Here is a 22,642-nt window from a genome sequence, read left to right on the forward strand (position 1 = left end):
GCATATCAAACTTTCAATGCAAAATTACATGTACCATGATCCATGTATGATCCATGTACCTTCTCCTACTTACTTAGTAAACCACCTGAAAGTTATCACACCATTTATTCCACTATACCTGTATATTAGAGTGCTTGTTTGAACAAGGACTCTAAAATTTTATTTAAAAAAATGCTTAATCCTCCCTTTTTTAATTTGTATTGCCACTTTTATATAGCCATAATCATGACCAAATTATATTATCTTGCAGAATACCATCAGTCTTCTTTTTTAATTGCATTAACAATTAAAAATTTCATTATTATATCATACAGAATGGTCCTGGTTATCTACTATAACAGATTGCACAAATCCTTTTCAGAAAGCTCAAATTATGTATGCTCAAATATGGATTTTGGAGATATGTATTGCCAGGTGCGCTTGAGTGTGTTGTTGGCATGTTGTTAGGTGTGTGAACAAAGAGATTCTGACACAAGAAAACACAGGTAGAGAACCCCTCAGTAAGTCCGAGGCCAGAGGCCCTCAGAGTTCACCCAATTTACTCTAATGAGCCACCCAGCTCTGTTTACCCATGACCCCTGCCAATAACACAAAGTGAGAGAAGTACGTGCCATCAATCAGGACAAAAATGGTAAAAGTAGGTAATTATATATCCAAACAAGTATATGTCTTCCCACATTAAGAAGCTTGTCTTGGTCTATGCTGGAAAGCTAAGTGAAAGTGCCTTAAAATGCAGCTCCTCTAATGCTTTTAAAGGAAATCTAGGCTCCAGTAATACTGTTGAAGTGAATGTGAAAATGCCCTAGAAACAGAATCATTTCATTTCTCAAAGGAGGCTACAACTAAAGCGATGATTTCACTTCTTCACTTCTGTGTCTTGTGAGTTTAAAAATGATTGTTCTACTGTACCAGGAACAAAGTTCATAGAGTGTATGTCTGGGGTGTATTTGCTTGATTGACAGGTGTCTCAGACTATCACACTCAACTGCAGCAGTTGTCGCTTGCTTGCTCCCAACACTACTCCCCCCTCAGCCTCCGCCTCATTTACCAAATGTCTGGCTTTAAAGTTATAATCTCAAAGATTTTCATTTAAATAAATGTCTGTTAAATCACTATCTATCACCCAATGAGGTAACACAATGGTGATTGAGTCTATGGCCTGCTGATGAAAGCTCTTGCATTTGCAGTCTTGGGAATATTATGAATCGGGTGTCGGTGGCAACTTTCCCGCCATGCATTCACATCACAAGCGGCGCAGTTAGTGAAGCGTTTTCCATCATTCAGTGGTTGATCTGCCAGAGAGGGTAGGTGGACCTAACACAACAGACTCGCTCTTCAATTCGCTTGTGCTAGCGTGACGTCGCACAGTGACTAGGGGTGGAGCCATTATGAGGTTACATTCCTGTCTCTGTCTCTCTCATCTGCTCCGCTCTGTATGTCTCTGTGTCATGGATCTATAAGTAGGTGCAGGTCTGTCTGTCTGGCAGAGCTGAGCTTTGGCTGAATGGTCAGTGCAGTTGTCCGTGGTCTGGGAGATCAGGGTTTGAAGCCTGGTGTGGTAACCCTATTTTGCAATGCAAATTGCAATAGTTTATTGAAAAACCTATTTTAACACTTTAATAGCCTAAAATTAGATGTGAAATAAAGGATTCTTAAGCATATTTCCACTTTTATTTGAATACAAATACAAATAATTTTGCTGGCTCAACAAATACAGATATAAATACAAATACTGGGCTCCCTGCACATCCCTAACAGTGACACTGTGAGGATCTCTGGGAGTGAGGTCCAAAAACACACCTGCAATTGTTGCTTATAACGCCATACAGTGCCACCAAAGAGAACTACTAGACTACTAAAACATCCCTTAAAGACAAACTGAAGGTACAAAACTTATCAAAAATGTGTTCATATAATGTTATTGTCAAAGGAGAGAAAAAACGTCTTTGCAAGTATATCAGAAATGCCCCCCTGTGAGGCACTGAGCGGCTGTTACGCCCTCAGAGGCTTGAAGACAAAGTGTTAGCAAAATTAATATCATAACACATCAATTATCATTTATTGCATAATCTCTGTTTGGCGCTGCAGGAAAAGCAAGGACCCTTAATAAGTGTAGTATTAGATCCAGCTATTCTTGGATGGACAGACTTGATCCACAGTAGTCTTATTTATCATTCTCAGTTTTATATATTTTTGTATTTGCAGTTACAGGTGTGATGTCAGTAGATTAAAATGTTTCAGATTTCATGGCAGGTTAAGATAAAGACAATTAGTAACAGTTAATTTTTGGCTTATTTCCAAGAGATTTCCTGACAGGAACAATCTAACTAATCTAATAAAAGCTCCATTTGAACCCAAGTAAATATTCATTAATTATTAAGCAATTATTAGTAATGTTATTCTTCATAAATATTACACTATACTGTATGTTTGTTTTTAGACAAATTTCACATTTGGCACATTCAGCTCTCTTGCTGTGCATCCATTTAAAAGACCCTCCAGGTTACACTAGAAATTTATTGGAATTATTAATTGGAAGTTTACCAATTTGACACTGTCTCTTTTTTCCTTATAGTAACAAATTACATAGGCCTTGAAAATTATTCTGAAATTATTGACCTGTAAAATAAAATGTTACCAGACAATCTTGAATGACATTAAATCAGTCATGACAATGACTGTGGAAACATCTAAAAAATACTTAAAAAATACTTACCTCTATTGTGATATCTAGTCATGTAGATTGTTTTGGTTTTGAGGTGTAGTCTGCAGTCAAGTGCTTTGTTTTTTGTTTTTCAAGTGTTTTTTTGATAAGATTTGGGTCAAAGTCCCCTCAATAACAGCAAAGAAGCAATATGCAAAGTATGCTTGCAGGCATTTGAGCAGGGACAATATTAATTTGTGGATCCTACTTCTTGCACACCTTAATTAAGATGAAGTTCTGAGTGAATAATAGGTAAATTCAGCACTCATATGCTTCTATTACCCGTACCAACTCATCTTAACACAGTAATGGTCAATCTTATAGTACTGTACAATTATAATGAAGATATTTTTTCATTACGTTTCTCACAGCCTCTACTCACCACTTCCTCTGTCTCCCCACCAGTGTAAGCTGTCGCCAGTGTGGACGAGCACTGCTCCAGGTAATCTGGCTGACTTCCATGCCGTGTGCTGCTGCTGATAGAGATAGTGTAGATACTGTTGCTGTAGCCGTCACACGAACAGTGGTCACCTCTTCGCCCTCCGTTCCCTGTCGCCCAGACAAAAACAGAGCCCCTCCCATGCCGGCCCTGAGATTAATTGGGGAAGCAGACAGAGGTGATTAATTTTTTAATGATATTTACACATTGATAAGGAGGAAAAGATAAGCCCTTGAAGAAAAACAAACAGCTGCAGGTGGGGCACAGACGTAAACAAACACTCTTCTCAAATATGGCGCGGTTGAGACCAGACGCTGTCCTGACTGCTCCGCTTAGACTGTGCTTTTTGTTTGTTACTTGTATATATATGTAGTTTTCTTGTGTTCTTTCACCTCCCAGTCATCTGCACCAATAACCTACAACCTCAGCACCCTTTTGAACATTGCAACTATAACTACATACCTTTTTTCTGAAGTTATACATGACAGCCCCACTTGGCTGAAACAGATCCTCCAGGACACAGATCCATGGAGAAGCAGAAAGAAGAAACACAGAGGGAAACATGCCGGGGTCTGAACCAGACTGTGAGCGGGAGCATACTATCCACCCCTATCCGGTATCCTGTTTGCAAGTGTTCGATCCATGGATAACAAGCTGGACAACATCAGGCACCCAGGTCAACTTCCAACAAGACATGCAACACTAAAACATCCTTTGTTTCACAGAGACATGGCTCTCCCCTGTGGTGCCAGATCATGCCGTTCAACCAGCTGAAGCACTCTCTGTGTTTCTATAGACAGGGCGGAGGAATCCAGCAAATCTAAAGGTGGTGGGGTGTGTTTCATGACCAACAACAACTATTATGATCCAAAGAATGTTTCTGTTCTGTGGCACTCCTGCTTGCACAACCTCGAACACCTAGCAATCCACTGTTGCCCGCTCTGCCTACAGTCATCACCATTGTCGTTTATATTCCACCACAGGCGGACATGGACACTGGTCTGACCACATTACATGATACCATCAACAAACACTATGCCAAACACCCAGACACAGCCGAACTTTTTCCAACATGTCACATGTCCAACCATTGACAAACACACTGGATCACTGTTACACCCCGTTCAAGAATGGTTACAAAGCCACCTCTCTCCTGGCTTTTGGTATGGCTGACCGCTACACCATCTTCCTCATTCCAAAATATAAACAAAGGCTAAGGCAGGAAGCTCCGGTATTGAGTGAGGTCAGACGCTGGTCCGCCCAGTCAGAGGCCACACTACAGCACACGTTGAGTGGACTGGGACATGTTCTGGGCGAGCTCTGATGACGTCAACGTGTTTACAGAAGTGGTGACATGCTTCATATCCAAACTAATAGATGATATAATTCCTGTGGTGACTGTCTTTCCTAATCAGAAACTGAGTTGATAAAACAATCCACACTCAGGCACCTGGGGTTGAGCTCCTCACTCTGCTCCTGGATCTGGAGCTTCCTAACTGACAGACCACAGGTGGTGAAGGTCGGAATATGTGCCTCCAGCACCCGAACCCTCGACACCAGCGCCCCCAAAGGCTTCGTCCTGAGTCCTCTTCTCTACTCCCTTATACCTATGATTGCATAGCCACACACAGCTGTAACACTGCTGAAATTCGCAGATGACACCGTGGTGGTAGGCCTGATCTTCAACAACAATGAGACAGCCTATCTGGACGAGGTGGAGGTGCTGTCATCATGGTGTAAGGACAACAACTTGGACCTGAATGTCTCCAAGACCAAGGAGATGGTAGTAGACTTCAGGAGGGAGAAGCAGAGGGTCCATTACACATCACTCAGGATCTACGGGACCCCGGTGTAGAAAGTGAGCAGCAACAGGTATCTTGGAGTTCACATCTCTGAGTACCTGACGTGTGATTGTATTGTAGCACTTGTATCACCTCAGGCGCCTGAGGAAATTCAAGATCTCCACATCACTGCTGAAATCCTTCTACACAGTAGGGTCTGTGCTCTCTAGAAGCATCACTGCCTGGTACAGCAATTGCAGCTCTTAGGACAAGAAAGCCCTTCACACAGTGATCTGGTGTGCCAAATACATCACCAGCACAACACTGCCCTGCCTCCAGGCAGTGTAGGTCCAGGGCAAACCGGATCATTAAGGATATTCACCACCCCAACCACAAACTGTTTCAGTGACTGCCTACTAACAAGTGTCTCTGCATATCATGGCCAAGACTGAGAGGCTGAGAAGGAGCTTCTTCCCCCAGGCCATACGGACCATAAACACTGAAAAACTGCTTTTAAAAACTGACATACACACTGCAAATTGGTTATATCTTGCCACCTATTTCTGACTTATTTTATTTTTACCTTATTTTTATTATCTTCATATAGATTCTGTGATATTCTGTTATTTTTTCTGTACGTAGCCCCATTACTTTCCTTTTTATTTAATTTTTATACTGCTATATAGTTTTTTATGTTTCCTATTTGCAAAGTTTGTTGCAATTTCATTTCATTGCTGTTGTACATGTTCAATTATGCATGTGACAGATAAATCTTATTGAACACACACAGCCAACAAGCCTTTTTCTTCCTCTTTCACACACAAACTCTTCTCTCGCTCTCATTTTTTTCTCTCACTGTTTGAATGCCGTTCTGTAAAGCAAGACGAGTCAGAGGCCCAGGTCCCTCCAAAGTGGCGCCGTCATCCTCTGGCCCCCAGCTAGCTAAGTAAATATCAATATAATGTGGTCTGAAGCTTAGTGATTGGGCCTCCACGATGTCTGTCACATCTCCGTCCAGCATGCGGATGCCTACAGGTAAAGGGGGAAGAAGACCAATTATAATGTTTGAATCCCTTATATACAAGACTCTGACCTCCAGAAGTCCTTCGACATGCTATAGTTTTCATGTCGTCACATGAAACTCACCGCCAATCCGTGCATGGAAAGAGACTCCAATCGTGCACTGAGAGTTATTTGCAGCTGCAGCAACCATCCCTGCACACTGAGTCCCATGGCTTCGGAGAAAGGAGGAGAACATCAGAACATGAGGTTAGATGCATATGCATGAGGACAAGACAGGCTATTTCCGTTACATCAAACCAGTGAGAAGACAGAATTCAGACTGGGGAATTTGCATATCCATATATGCATGTAATTACTGAAAAATGGAAAGGAAAAGCATGCATTAATTAAAGTTGGAATTATGATGGGAAAAAGAAAACTGCAAAACAGGTGCAAAGAGGAATCTAGGAACACTGTAAGAAGTTCTCACTTGTTAGCAGCATTTTTGGAATTGTTTGAAGAGGGATCTTGGTCTTGCCCGTTCACATCATAGCTGGCGAGAGGATCCTGAATCAGATAGAGTAAGTAGCAGCACATAACAAGATGCCAGTGGCTATCTGTCTCTGTTTCATCAGACAGATCACAAAGAGCATTATTCACCAGTCCACTCGACAGTTAAGTGGATCAGACGTTTAATGTCCATTCCAATACTCTTAGCCAGCCTTTCCAAACCTTTGGCCCAAAAGCTCTGCCTGTAATATTTGTCTCAGCTATGCACTCTTACACTAAGAGCCCTGCCAAATTGCTTATGATTAATGTCCCCTTCCCAAGAAGAGCATCCCATCCCAGGGCACTTACATAATTTGGCTTCAGATCCGGATGCTCTTTCTCAATGCCATCATCTAGGACAGACACCACCACACCCTTCCCAGTATACCCTCTCCTCCAGGCCCCTGCAATGTTCATATGAGACTGGCAGCCTTTGGACTCATCACTGCAGAGCTGTGGAGCAAATAGTGGGACATCCAATTTAGCCCTTGGGAGTAAAGAATAAATCAGAGTCTATTTTAGGCTCTGCCTGTCTGGGTTTATGTGTCTGTGTTTCAGACTTGTGCTTAGTAAAGGGGAAAAAAAAATCGGACTCACGATGTGCCATAGGCTGTTCCACATTTTGTTGTTGAAGTGCATTGTCTGGGTGTGGTTAGACTGAAGAGTGGCAGTAGGAGTGTGTTTGGGCTTCATGTCAGTGGAGTAGATGTAGGTGGTTCTGTAGTTTCTCTTTGCTCTTCTTTGGACCACCTGCTGTTGGAGCCATTGCACCTTAAAAGGAAGACATCAGGTACTTGTACAACTGTAGTTAGACATTTATATAGAGTGTTGTTTTGCATATAAATGGACTCAAACATTGGCTGACCTCTGGTGCATTAGTACAGTTTGTTTATGAACTTACCATCCAAAAAACAATAATCGAAAAGTGGACAGTAGAAGCAGTCAGGAAATAAGTGGAGACAGAGAGGGTTATGACATGCAAACTAACGTTAACTCCATGAGTTGTTTGAAAACGCCAACTTTGACTAAATTATGTTTCAGTGTTTCATTTTAAAACAAGAAACCTGTAAAATGGATCTTACTGTAAATATGCAGCTGATGGCTGTAAACATGATATACTAAAAGAATGAGGCTAACGCTAATGAGCTGATGATTAATGTAGAAGACATGGAAATAATAAAAATGTATTGTTCTTCTATTGCAGGGTAGAGCTAGTAGCATCAATGTATTATAAGTACAATCAGGAAAAACTTGCTTGGGCGTGGGGTTTAGTGAGTAGTCAGTTTAGCACGAAAACATGCATTTACTATGGTAACAGGGTAGGTCAGAGTTTAACCAGGAAGTCAGGTCTATAAACTGATGTGGTTTGGTTTTACTGTTTGCCTTTGTTTTCTATACCAAATTAGTTTGGCTAACCAGGGGGTTTGTTAAAAACCTGTATTATTGTCTGATTGCTCTGATTTCTTTTTGACCATATGTCATCACGTTCCCAGATCTCAGTGACTAACCTGGTGAGTACATTACTGATAGAAATACTGGACACAATTACATAAATAAGATCCAATTTAGAATAAACCACAATTATTCTTTAAATGTCGTGTGTGATACCGGGCATTTCGTTCCTCTCTGATAATGACTTTTGGCATCTTTAGGTTGGGTGGATATATGAGTGTGTACGGCCATGAGGAGAGAGGATGAGTGTGTGTTTGTGTGTAGGAGGGGCCAGCACATGAACATGTGTGTGTGATTATGTGTTAGTATTTGGAGTTAGGGAGGGGACTTGCTGCTGATTAATAATCTAGCAGAGTCTTCTAGTTCTCCTCGTATCCCATTACTATACCTTGGTCTCCATGGCGACGCTAACAGTCACCTCTTTGTTGGACACAGAGGACCGCTTTGCTGTCTGGTGGTGGCGAAAAATGTAATAACTCTTCAGGTCTCCGATCTGGTGAAACAGATATTAAATCAGCCAAATTAATTTGTTTTCAGGTGAGGGTGTGTTTCTCATGCTGCTCTGTCACTGCACTAAATAGCTGTTAAATTATGAAACTGCAGTCGGTATCTTTCATTAAGGCAGCTACCTTACACCTGTGATAGTTTTTCAGGCGAGGGCAACCTGAGCCCACAAGACTCCAGCCAAACTGCTGCTGCTGCATGTGTATGTGTGTGTGTGTGTGTGTGTGTGTGTCTATAGGCACACATACTGAATGTGCGTATCCGTGTCTGTAATGCCATAATGTAAGCTCGATTTTTACCCATAAATTACTCAGAGCTCCTCTGAGTAATTTATGTTTAATAAAAAAGTGTCATAGGTTGGTCATTTTCTGTGAATGACAAGAATAAATTATGGTCCTAATTTATTCCCTGATGGCTCTGTTGTGAAATCTCTTGATTTCTGAGTCTTTTCAGTTGCAAAGAGTCTCTCTGGTTTATATCACCGTATATAGTGAAACATGGACCTGCAAGTTTCATTACAGCTCTCATCCTGAGGGAGTACATGTGTTGAATATAACTATAACTCTATAACTTGCAATCTGTTTTATTTATTTGCTTTACTATTTATTGATTTTGGTTTTATTTGGCCATTCTGTAGGTCCATTAAAAGTCTTGACTTATTGATCTCTGTTTCTTTATTTCTTTTGTATGCATGTGTACTGACTGAATTCTTTGCAACCTTGATTGAGATGGCAATAAAGTACTTGGTTCTTCAAGGTTAACTGTTTGGATAATTAATATTATATGGACAGGGTCAGGGTAATGAAATAAAGGTCAGAGGTGAGAGAACAAAATGTGATTTTTGGCAGCTTGGTATCCTTCTCACACCGATGAACATCCCGACAGGCTTGTAGATGAGCAGCTGCTGACTGCTGATGTAAAAAGTTCCACATAAGTTAAACTCACAACAGTTTTGGAGGAAAACTTCATACTGTACAGTATGATTAAACTCATATTTTAACTTCATTTTGCAGTTTAGTACTACCTCTAATAGTTAGGGTTATCATCTTTTTTAATCACTTTGAGACATCTACATTACCGCAGCTACTTCAAAACTGTCCAATGATGTAATCAAGGTTTTCTTAAATGTTTAACAAGATCTTGAAATGTCTCTGGTTTCTGCAAGGAAGGATGGTTGACAGTGAATTATAAACACAATGACATTTATTGCACCTGATCTCAAAACCTGTAATAAAATACAATTTATGTTACCACTCCAGTTGGATATTTGTAGTTTAATTGTTTTTAGACCTTGCAGATGTGGAGGTCTGGTAATATTTCAATATCAGTTTTGAGTATTATATTATTAGATTTGTGACAATATTTTGTACATCTATATTTTGTCTACATTTGTTTCTTGTCATGCTATAGGTGTTTTAGTAGGATGTGGCCTATGTTGAAACTGAACTCTGAGCTTCCTTATAGGCCTACATAAACAGTAAAAGACTTAAATGATTAAGTCTTTAAAATGTAATAATAAAGAATTAAAACTTTGACAACAGCTGAGATCATGAACGAAAATGCTTGCTATGTCCTTGTCAAAGAGGCTTATTTATATGTTTGATCACACTTACCTGACCCATATTTGTGAATCCATATTTCTCTGCTATCCTGTCCACAGACTCAAGGTCTTCGCTTATTCTTACAGCCCAATCGTTGGTGTAAATCTTTGCATGACAGAACTGGAGGACAGTTCCCATCCATAGTGCAAAAAAGCGCACCATAACTGTTGGAGATGAAAAGGCTGCCTCCAATTCAGACTCTGTACAGGTGTTTCATGCGTTGTCCCTGCACTCTGTTCTCTTGCTAAACGTGTTTCTCATTGCGTGAAGGTTTCATTGAAAATTGACATCCACTGGTGTAAAGATTGCGTGGTTAATTAACAGATTTCATCAGATGTTCTGCAGGGACGGAAGGATCCTTGTCGGCTGAAGTTGTCAGTCTGACTTGACTGTCCTTCACTGGGAACCGGCAGCTATCAGATTACTGCTTCAATATGGGAGCAAAGGATCAGCTAGACAGCGTCCTTTATAGAGATCCGACATTGAGGTGCAGCCTCACCTGTATGTAGCAGTTTAATCAAATAGACCGTCTCTTTCCGTATTAATTTACCCTGCTAATTAAAAACATATGTGCATCATGTTTAAGAAGACATTTATGGAAAAAAAACAATACATATTGTTTATATATATATATATATATATATATATATATATATATAAATTACAAATTTATTGTAATTTTCAGTATCCAGCCTATATATATAGCCTATACATATATATATATATATATACATATATATATATATATACATATACATACATACATACATACATACATACATACATACATACATACATATATATATATATATATATATATATATATATATATATATATATATATATATATATATATATATATATAATTACAAATTTATTGTAATTTTCAGTATCCAGCCTATATATATAGCCTATACATATATATATATATACATATATATATATATATACATATACATACATACATACATACATACATACATACATACATACATACATACATACATACATATATATATGTATAGGCTATATATATAGGCTGGATACTGAAAATTACAATAAATTTGTAGATTAGTCTATGATGTAATCTATGTGGCCCCAATAGTTAAATAAATTTTCAACAACACAAGAAGCTAAATATGGAAAATGTTAAGTGAATATTATATTATAATATGTCTGTATCAGGAGATGAAAAGGATGGTAAGGACTTTCTGTGAATACCATTACTACAAGTACTACTACTACTACTACTACTACTACTACTATTACTACTACTACTACTAATAATAATAATAGTACTTGTACATTTATACTATAGCATGGTGGAGAACATGCTCAAATACTTTACTTAAGTAAATGTTACACTACCTTGTAGAAATTACTTAATTACAGGTTAAAGCTGTGCATTTAAACTGTTACTTAAGAAAAGTAAGTAAGTAAGCAAAGCAAAAAGTACATATTACATATACAGTATAAAGTATTAGTTGTAGAAAATGACCTGAGTGTTTTATTATTACATATTAGATTATAATGTGCATTATGTGAAATGTTGTAATGTTAATTTATGACTTATTTACATACTATCTTACGTAGTTTAATCTACAATGCATCATGTCTTATAAACTCATATTTGTTGTGTGTAAAATCTAGCTGTAAGTTAAATGTAGTGAATTAAAAAGTTTTATAAATATTTTCCTCTGACATGTAGTAAAGTAGAGTAAGTGCCATGAAATGGAACAGCTCAATTAACCTAGTACAATTATCTCAAATTTGTATAAAGGTACAGTACTTTTTTACATTCCACTGCTGCTCTTGTGTCATTGATGTACAGTACATGGTAAAAAATTATGTTTTACATGAATATCAAATAACACAAACAGATGTACTTACACATACCTACATGAATACTCATTAGACATTAGCATAAAAAGAAAACTTAATTAATGATCTCTCTATCATCTCACATGTCAATATGTTAACTAAGTTTCACAAACCCCGACTTTTTGTCTCATTGGACCAAGCAGGGTACTTCTGTGCTCAGTACTGAAGCACACACATGTGTACAAACTGCTCTTTTATTTCTGAAAAGTGGAATAAATGTTTTTTCCCTCATCAATAATATGTGATGGTTATTTCAGCCTCCTACTAGCTCCTGGACAAACCTTTAGGTTATATTTTTGTCTTTCCAGTGCAGCAGCAAGAGGAGAGTCAGCATTACAGCCACTGTGGAGTGGCTTGTTCTGCCAGTGTGACCACTCTGCTTAGATGTGTACTCTATATGTACATACTGTAAACACATTCTAGTTCACAGCCACTGTCGAAACCGATTGTATATGTGGCCTATGTGTTTGTAGTAAAAAAAAAAAAAAATAATCTTAACCCAGAGGATCTGTTAGCACTTTGGGGGAAAAATAATATTTGCCTGGAGGCAATGGATTATTTTTTTTGGCCACATGCCTTTCCCCTTGGCACTACAGCAGTCTGTGCATTGTGAAGCGATATCCCTTCACTTCAAAAATTCTCTGCTTTAACTGGGTCAATCTGAAGCAATCAGAAAAAAAATCCTCCACGGTGTATGAGGAGACCATCAAGATATTCTTAAATTCTTAAATTTTAATGTTGCAATTCTACACAGATAGAAAAGACTCGAATCTTGAGTGGTGATAAATTTCAGTTAGTGAATGGAGAAATTTCTCCACTTGAATGATTTCAAACAACAGTGACAACATAGTATTTTAAAGGATAGGTTCACAATTTTTCATGTCTGTCCTAAAACCATAGCCAGATGCCCAAATGAACACTGACACATGTTTTCTTGCTGTAATCATTCCTCCTGTTCATACTGGCCATTAAGAGATCCCTTCCTAATGCACTTTCAGTGTAAGTGATGGGAGACAAAATCCACAGCCCTCCTTCTGTGCAAAAATGTATTAAAATTTTTATTTGAAACTAATATGAAGCTTCAACCGTACAAATTAGTCATATCAAGTCAATATCTTTCAAAGTGACTGTCTTTTTAGTGCCAAATTCCCTCTTTTTTCCACTGCAGCTTAACAGGGAAACACTGTCCGTCAAGACACAAAGAGGGATTTTTTTTTTTTTTACTAAAAAGGCTGTAACTGTGCAAATCTCAGTTGGAGCTGATTTTTTCTATCTGAGCAGCTTTGTGCTTATTGTTATTCAGCTTTTTAACTCGTGTCACTTCGCTTGAATACTGCGACTCTTAATGTGTCCACAGATCATTTTCAGATGTCATTTAAATAGATAAACACATAAATAAATAAATAAAGTCTATGAATAATGAGAGATTTTTTCGTAATTTTTATCGTAATTTTTTTGCATGGAGTTCCAGAGATACACATGTCTTCTCTTCATCCTACCACTCTGATGCCGCTGTTTTCGACTGGATCACCAGCCTGAAGATTGTGTGGAGACTGGTCAGAGTGTTGCATGTAGTGTGGCAACTGGGTCACAATTAGCTGTCAGATCACATTCATATGCAGGCCAGGTCAAAAATTCTAGTCTGACACACTTACGCTTTTACATTCAATGATGTATTTTCAGCTTATAAGAGAGTTAGACTATTTGGTGCGTGTCCATAACACAACTTTTTTTTGCATAGTGAAGAAAACTGTAGAAAACTGGAGGAAGAGATGAATTAAATGAAATCCTTTGTATGATCTACAAAGCTGCAGAACTTCATTTCATCTCATTATATTGTAGCATACAACAGAGGAAGCAAATCTTAACTTTTCATCCAGCGCCAAAGTAGCTTATTATTGCATGTTTCATACACTACAATACTGTATTACATGGAGAAATGCAAATGATGGGAGTTGATAAGAACTGGGGGAGGATTACTGGAATATGTGATGCAACATGTCCTAGTATGTTAATTTTAGTCGAATCTTTCTGCATTACTTCAGAGGAAATGTTGCCTAGACCAGACCAAACCAAGTGAAAAATTATTGGAGTAGAATTATAACTTATTCTGCAGTCCTACTGTATATTTTTAACTAAACATACCATCTACAGTAATGTTGTTTAAACATTTAATGGTAATGCCTTATACACACTGTGCATCCTTTTTAGATTACATATGATGTGTTATGACACTTAATACTTTGTCTGAATGGGTGCCAGCCCAACATCATGGAGACACTTCTATAACATCCACTGACACTGATCTTCAGGGACAGTGATTTCATTTAATGCCACCGCATTAGTCACATAATTATGTCACTGGAGACTTTCTATATATGTGCTGCAGGTAAATGAGGTTCATAATGTGATGTATATTGCATGTTGTTGAAGGATATAACATTAATTAAGTGGAGTTGTAGGCGTGTTTACTGTGGTAATAAATCAATCTTTTAGTAGCCCCCTGCTAGACATTATTCAGACCAAGAGCTGCTTGGATGGTTAGCAGATTTTCTTACCAAGCTAGCTGTTTCCGTCTGTTTCCAGTGTTTTTGCCAAACTAAGATAGGCTAAGATAAGCTAACCGGCAGCTAGCTGGCTCTAGTTTCATATTTAGCATACTGTGAAATGTTTCCTCCTCTCCCTCTTTGCTACAGGCACTAGTGTTTTTTGTGTGTTAAATCATTAATTTCAGTCCAGTGTTTCAGTTAGTCTAATAATTTATCAGTCATGTTACACAAACAACAGAATATAAGTTTGTCTTACCTTGCTTGTAAGTTGTTTTGGATAAAAGCGTCTTCCAAAAGACAAAATGTAAATCTAACTTTCACCTGAGATTTATTTCTATGGTTTGGTAGCGTTTACGCTCCTGGGCGTATTCTGTCGAACGGTTTCAGTCCTGTTGTTATAATGTGTTTTAATCAGTGATACTGACAACAGGTGTGCATCATTAGGTGCTAAGCAGCAAATGACTGGGCTCTGTCAAGTTGACGTAAGTAAAACTGTTCTGTATTAAATGATATTATGTTAAATTTGATGCAAACGTGGCTGTGCATGCACACAGAAAATTATAATTATCAGCAGTAACACAGACATCCTATATTAATGTTTGTTTTTGTGTTTTTTAATGCTTTGAAAACTTTGTATCGGTCTAACTCACCCTTTGGTAACCTGAGCAGATGGTAAGTTCCAGTTAAGTGATGTTGAGAAGATAAAAGGCCAGTCACTGGTCTATAGTAATGGGGGGAAGTTTGTGTATTAGCTGTTTTTTTCCCCCTTTGATTTTAAATTATCTTAGTTGCATTTCTCAGGTTCCATTTTTGCCTCTGTTTCATTAATATTTTTCTTAATAAATGATACCTTTTTTGCGCATACTCCTGCCTAGAAACCTGCTTCTTCAAAATCCCCTTTGAAGTTTTCCATTGCCAAACAACATCTTCTGCCCTTTATATGGGGTGGCAGCACAACACATACAGACATGAGTAATATCAATCTTATTGTCTAACTCTCAACAAGAAAGCGAATAAGTATATTTCACAAAATGTCAAAATAGTTCACAAAATAGTTGCTTAAGTTTAAAAACTCAAAAACTCAATTAATTTGTTTCATCAGGGCTGTGTGGGTGTTGTTTGATCAGATTTGATTGACGGTGGCCTGGAAACTGAAGCAAACAACCCACCAGCTCTCTCATAAGTGTCTGATTCAAATATCCTGATTGGTGCTCAGAAGTACAAGATGTCATTATTTTCTAATTGAGCCCTGCCTACATCAAACCAGTGTCGAGGGAACCGACAGAAACAACTAAACTTTTCTAACTTTGGCAGAACATTTTTTGTTCATGTGCAACCACATTGCTCATAGTTAGAAGCTAACTGAGACAAAAGGGTTGTATGTAATGCAGTTTTATACATTTGCTTTCAACGATGAAGGTCAGGAGAAATTCTTATCAGGTAATTATAGAAAAAGGCAGGATATCGATTGGTATGACCAGTTCTGAGCTAACTTCTGTTACAGAAGACATGCAGGTAAATGCAAGTGTCAGCCACAATTACAAGAAGTTCTATCACGAGCAGCCATCCATGCACTGTTCAAGGACTTCCATATGTACCATTGATCTGAGAGAAATGAAGTGCCCAAAGGAAAACGTTTAATTAGAAGGTTAAATGTACACTGCAATCAGAAGGAAATCTGTATCATCGTTCCAATTCATGGCATTTTCTTCAAGTCTCTTACTTGGACACCAAACTGTCAGGATATTTTGGTGCTTAAAGTCATGTTCAATGTCCACTGTGTCCTTGAATTGTGAATTACAAAGAACAGGTTCATGATGCAATGTGCACTCACGCTCTTTATCATCTACTCCACAGTGGAGTAGAAAACAAACTAGCTGAACAAAACAAAGGAAAAGCACCTCTCGGCAAAGCAGTCGTAGGACTTTGAAGTTATCTTACATGTCTTCAGAGAGACTGACTTTGATGTTCAGAAAACTCCTCTCAAACAGTGACACATTCCCCTGAAAATAATTGTCAAACGTGTTCCTCAGCGCACTGAGTGCCCTGCAGGCAGCATAGGCGTGAACTCTTATTTATTCTTTGTTCAAAATTTCTTGCAGTTTTATAAATATAAATTGTCATTGATTAGTTTCATGAGCTTTGCCAAATGACATGCCATGAAGTTCACGTTTGAAGCTATGAACACTGTCTTCCTTAGTGTGGATGGAACAGTTTTGTTGAGTTGTATCTCTTTTGCTTGTGAACTGTCAGATCGTTTGCATGTGAATAACAAGCATAAGATAAACCAGGTTCATCAGTAATACTAAGCGGTATGCGGGCACTGATTAACTGACACTACCGTATTTTGATTTTTAAAAACTCAACGTTACAAGGGATGTTTGTCAGTTGTTACTTGTTAAGCTGCATAATGCCATTGTAACCCTGAATTCTTGGTGGGTAACGTCCTCCAGTTACTCCTGTGGGTGCTAAGCAGGCTTCAGTTTATCTTGGAATCAGCTTGTTTGATTGACACCAACACGGCAGGACCATCTACACCCAACTTCACCCTGTTGGGGTTCACAGCAGACTTCTCACTCTATCTACTCATGTCCCTCTGTTCCTGTTACACTCACATCTGTCCCCGCAAAACAATGGCAGGTAGGGACCAAAATTACAAAATTACAGATTATAAAGCTTAATAAGCAACATAAATTAGTATGGTAAATTTAAGTAATTGAAATAATCCAAAATGTAATGTACAGTAACTAAGGGTTACACTTTGTTATGAAGATACATATTAACATTCCTGTGAACCTATACAGCAAAGGGTGTTACGTAGGTTGCAGAGGCTCACAGAGGAGCTGAGTCAAACGCATGCCAAATCTCAACAACGCATTATGCGGACCTGCACTTGCAGAAGCAGAAGCAGGTGGTCAGACTGAAAACATATCAGAGGGTAAAAAACAACACACTTAAAGCAGTTTCTAATACTCTGACACAGGATTTTACAACTCTGAAAAGTTATCCAATTGGCTATCTTTTATTGATATCTTTTGTCTATCTTATTTTATGTTTCGTCATAATGATTGTGAATGTTCACATTGCAAAGTAATCTACAAGGAATGAAGCTGCATTTGCTGTACAGGGCTAAGTCTAAATATTACATAATTCCAGCTTGAGGAAAACTGACTGATTGACCTAGCTCCTGTCGGGAGGAAGGTCCAAAATATAGAAGTTAAAAAATGTAAACTTTATACAAGCTGTACTTACAAGTATAAAAGAAACAGCCATATAAATGTCCCCAAACTACCCCTCTACATGTTTGCCCACATGCAGCCGAGAGAATCGGAAAAGCATGTTTCAGCAAGACTGACTGATGTACGAGTGTATTTAGGGCCTCAGCAGTGCACAGTGTGATACTGTTTACAAGTGAAGGAATGAGCACACTGTCAAAACTGCGCACACAGCCCATCTCCATCTTGATTTTCCTCCGAAGCTCCAATTATGTACATTTGGGAAGTCCTACTGATTCTTCTGAACCTCCTCCAACATCTCTGTCTTGAATTCAGTCTGGGCCCTTGTCGCATATCATCCCACTCTTTCCTAAAAGTTTTGCTGTGCCTGGCTACTCTGGAGTTTCCGGTGAAGGCAAAATGTCCAAAACCAATCAATACTTATACAGCATATTGACAAAATCAGCACATTGGAGTTTTTTTCCTGTGTACCTTGCCAGAAAAGTTTTACTGCTTTTCATGTGTGCCACGAACATCTGATCAAATGTCTGAACACTGGTGTCGCAGGTCTGCAGTGTCTCTGTGTCCTTCTCAGCTCTGCCATGATGTATTTACATTTCATGGCCCTTTTTTGCATCAGTGACAGCAGTGGCAGGGGAGAATTTAGCTCATATTTTATTAAACCAATCTGCAGCTATCGCAGTTGACTCAGAAACTTGGCAGGTCGTCTTGGAATGGGTACTTTTTAATTCATTATTTACCATTTCCCAGTGACACATACACACACACACACACACACACACACACACACACACACACACACACACACACACACACACTGCTGCAGTGCTACATATGTAGTTATGACTGGGGTACTGTGTGTGTGTGTGTGTGTGTGTGTGTGTGTGTGTGTGTGTGTGTGTGTGTGTGTGTGTGTGTGATGCCTCTGAAATCTAGAGGAGCTGAGCCAGAGGATGCACCCAGGCATTGTGTAAGTCTGTGTGTGTGTGTGTATTTGTTTGTGTGTGCACGTGTGTGGGTGTATTTTTAATTTGAATCCCCTGGTCCACATTCAATCCATATTTTTCTTTTATTTGGTCACTAATGAGGCTCCTATCTCAGTTCAAAGAAAAGAAAAATTCTTTCAAGTATCATTGTAACTTTGGGGCTTGTTTATCAGCATCATTATTAAGTCATTGAGAGAAGACACAGTTAACGTTGCATCATTTATTGCATTAGCCTTCAAATAATATTATTTCGCAGCCTGCTGGACTCGGGGACAGGTCATATGTCTCCAGCACCCCTGACTTCTCGGTCTGATTGACTGTGAAATGACCTCTTTGGTTGTAATGTGTTAAAGTGAAACATAATATCTCTATAGCAGCCTAAGCTCAATGACTCATGCAGTATTAGCTGTGCTGCTTACTCTCAGCATGCAGGGGCAGTTGTAGTTGTTTTCACATGCCCATTATGCACGCTTGTTGATGCCTCAAGACATGGTTATTTTTTTCTCCTTCATTTTCAGTCAAGCCTCGACTGATGTTGCACCGAATTGCGTGAGCCAACTTTGACCCTTGATGTTTTCTCTGAAGAGGCCTCAAAATAGGTTTGTTCTCTCCTTCTCCGCAGGCCTTCGTTTTTCTTCGGAGCTCCATAATGACCAGTCTGGAGCAGAGCCCATTTACCTGATGTGTCAGTGTGACGCACCGGCAGTCCTGGTTGCTTTCCATGTAAAGCTTCTCTCCCTTTTGTGTGTGCCAGCATTCTTGAATAGCACTGCAGCATTGCTGACAAAATAGTTACTTACCTCACCCCAGAATCCCTTCACACACACACACACACACACACACACACACGCACACACACTCGCTTTCTCTTTATGGATTCAAAACCAGTCTTCTCTGGCTCCTTTGTTCCCCACTCCAGGCTGGGCTCAGATCCTCTCTGCTCTCTGTAAGCCCGCTCCGCTCTGTCATCAGGATTACAGGCTGTGCTGTAGCAGATTAATGACTGACAACTCTACACTCCTCTCAGCATTGCGAGGCACACACAGAGCTACTAGGAGGGAATATGTGCCTGGTTGTGAGGGAGAGAGGAACAACTGCGGGGGAGATAATGCATTGTGTTGGTCTGAGAACAATATGTTAGCTGTGTTATTGTGTGTGTGTGTGTGTGTGCGTGAAGTGGAATCATGTGGTTGCGAGACTGCGAGTGTGTGCGCGATGAGGTTTGTGTTTAAGATGTGTGGGTTATTTTGAAGCGGAGGTACGTGCACAGCAAAAGCTTTTCAACTTGTACACCTCAGTGTAGCACAGCAGGACACAGAGTTAAGTCGGTGAACATGGGGCCTCAGTTGATCAAGCTTAGGTTGATGTGTGTGTGTGTGTGTGTGTCTGTGTGTTTGTATACTCATGTGTACATATGCATGCTTGTGCCTTGAGAACCCTGGCAAGAAAAAGTGGCAGTTACAAGTCCAGTGCATAAGGGACTGTGGACTTCTGCCCAACACGGATGCCTGAAACATCTTTTCCCTCCAATAACTTCCCAACAAAAACAAAACCAGAGTCTGTTTCTAACTGCTTTGTTTGAGGCAAGTGGAAACTGGCACTAGTTGTACAAATCCAAACAAGCAGGCAAACAAACTGAGAGCTAACACTTTCCGAAGTTTGGAATAAATTAGGCCAGGATCTCATACCACCTCAGAGCCTTATAGAAGCAGCTTATGTGTGTCATGAATTACTAAGTAGTAATATTTGGGGCTTCTCACAGCCATCAAACAGCTGAGGCTTAATTTCCTGAGACTTGCCCTGGAGTGTCCAGGAAAGTGGGCTGTCTGAGCCGCCATCTGAGGACTGAGAAGCATCCGTTCCTTGCATTTGATTATGATATCTTATAAATGTAGAGAATGTTTTCTGTGTCGCTAGAGATTGACAGTCATCTCCCTGTCCTTGCTTCCAAAAACTGAGAGATCAAATGCCTCATGATTATGGCCAGTGATGGAAGGTAGATTTGCTCAGGTATTGTACTTTGCTTGAGTATATCCATTTTATATTACTCCTACCTCTTTACATTTCAGGGGGAAATATTATTCTTTTTACTCCACTACAGTTATCTCTCAGCTATAGTTACCTCCTACTTTTCAGATTAAGATTTTACATTAAAAAACATGTGATAAGCTTATGAAAATAGTACAGTGCATCTTTGAAGATAAAACCAGTGGTTCCCAACCGTTCCCAACAGCCAACAAGACCTCCAAATGAAACAGAAAATACATTATTCATCACACCCTCCAGGACAACACATGTAAGCATTTTCTGATCTGACACCCCGATCAGCAGGACGGCATCGCCATTTCAACTGTTTTCTGATCCTACACTGCTATGGTTAAGGTTTGAATAAGGTTAGGCACAAAAACAACTTGGTTAGGATTAGGGAAGGATTATGGTTTGGGTTAAAATAACGGCATAGCCATACAGTATTTGTTGAAATGACCTCAAAAAAGCATTGTTAGCAGTTCTACCAAACAGAGATTTCCCCTTTGAACTTCTCAAAAGGTTTAATTCAAATAATTGTTAAAGGCGCAAAGAGGTAAAATTATGTAATTTTGCACAAAAAAGCCAAAAAATTATTTCAAATTTGCGTAGCAGAACTTTGTTTTTCTTCTTTCTTGACCCATTAATCATCTCACGACCCCCCAGATTTTAGCCTGTGACCCTTTTGGAGAGGGTGCAACCCTTAGATTGGGAACTATAGGACTAAGATGTTTAACTACATGTAAAGTAGTTAAAATTAAATTCACCTCAACCTGCTACAACAGTAAAATGCTGCTTACATACTGATGCATCAGTATTAACAATCTAATAATTTAATATATAATGATATATCCATCATTACTTTTACTTTTGAGAGTTGATAATTAATTTTCTGATAATACTTTTATTTGCCGTAAGTAGAATTTTCAATGCAGTACTTTTACTTTTACTAACAGAGTATTTTTACATTCATGTAATGGTACTTTTACTTAGGTTAAGGCTCTTCTTCCATCACTGATAATGGCTTAAAACACCTACAAGGACAACACACACCAGCCAGCTGTGGTAAAATACTTTTATAGAGCAGTAATCCATATCTGAAATATAGCATCCAAGTAGAATAGCTCTGATATGTACAGAACTCAACTCACTCATTTTCTCAATTTTATATATGCTTTTTATGTAAATATGTCATTTGTTTATGCATGTGTTTGTGTGTGTGCTGTATGCGCGTGTAGACATTTGTAGTAGTTTTTTTCCCATCAATTACAGTATATTAAAAGTTTTAAATACAGGTCATAATAATTTCTTTAAATGTCTCAGGATATAAAAGCTGGTGTTCTGACCCTCATTAGTCCATTAATGAAGATGATGTCTTTTTCTGTCTTTTCCTATAAATTCTGTTCATTTCATCTCGTATAAACAGCTCCATCCTCTCCGCTATATTGCCTCTTATACTGTGCCCCTTGCCCCCTTCCACCCGCTATATATTCTCTTTATATCTCCTAATTGCTTCCTAACTGTGAGTCATATTGTGGACTGAACTTTTGCTTTTATTTGACTTCAGCACTTTTACTTCCCTGCACCAGCATCAAACCTGTAAGTGCTGAAGAGGCATTTTAAGAGCTGTAACAACATGTGCGCCCCAGTCAAACCATTCTCATCATCTCCACCAGCAACAGCTAAATTCACAACCTTTGCAACTCTTTCTCCTCCCACAGTTTTTATGTTTGCATTTTAATTCACCAGTTCACTCCATGCTTGTTTTTAAATCAGATCTCCACAGTTGATCATTTGTATTTCTCTTAAGAAGGGTATGCAGTGCATTACAGTATCAAAATGTCTTTTGCTTCATCCTCTCGCACTCAGAGGAACCAGAAGCATTTCTTCCTGTTCTTCTTGGTGGTGGCAGGGGGTCGCACCGGTTGAGGGG

The 22,642-nt window shown here is 38.9% G+C and overlaps 1 protein-coding gene across 1 annotated transcript in view; it reads right to left on the reverse strand.

The window, feature by feature from the left end:
• The window catches only part of pcsk5a (proprotein convertase subtilisin/kexin type 5a), a 32,534-nt gene extending 22,043 nt beyond the window's left edge, over positions 1–10,491 (reverse strand). The window contains exons 1-8 of the mRNA XM_042395658.1: positions 10,045–10,491; positions 8,316–8,420; positions 7,073–7,246; positions 6,785–6,928; positions 6,417–6,493; positions 6,071–6,159; positions 5,781–5,953; positions 3,087–3,293 (exon numbers count right to left, since the gene is read on the reverse strand). Coding sequence (XP_042251592.1) covers positions 3,087–3,293; positions 5,781–5,953; positions 6,071–6,159; positions 6,417–6,493; positions 6,785–6,928; positions 7,073–7,246; positions 8,316–8,420; positions 10,045–10,194 — 1,119 coding nt within the window. The 5' untranslated portion in view covers positions 10,195–10,491. The remainder of the gene's footprint in view (positions 1–3,086; positions 3,294–5,780; positions 5,954–6,070; positions 6,160–6,416; positions 6,494–6,784; positions 6,929–7,072; positions 7,247–8,315; positions 8,421–10,044) is intronic.
• Between the last annotated feature and the right edge of the window lie 12,151 nt (positions 10,492–22,642).

The sequence above is a fragment of the Thunnus maccoyii genome, chromosome 19, assembly GCF_910596095.1.
Source record: "Thunnus maccoyii chromosome 19, fThuMac1.1, whole genome shotgun sequence".
Classification (NCBI taxonomy): Eukaryota; Metazoa; Chordata; class Actinopteri; order Scombriformes; family Scombridae; genus Thunnus; species Thunnus maccoyii.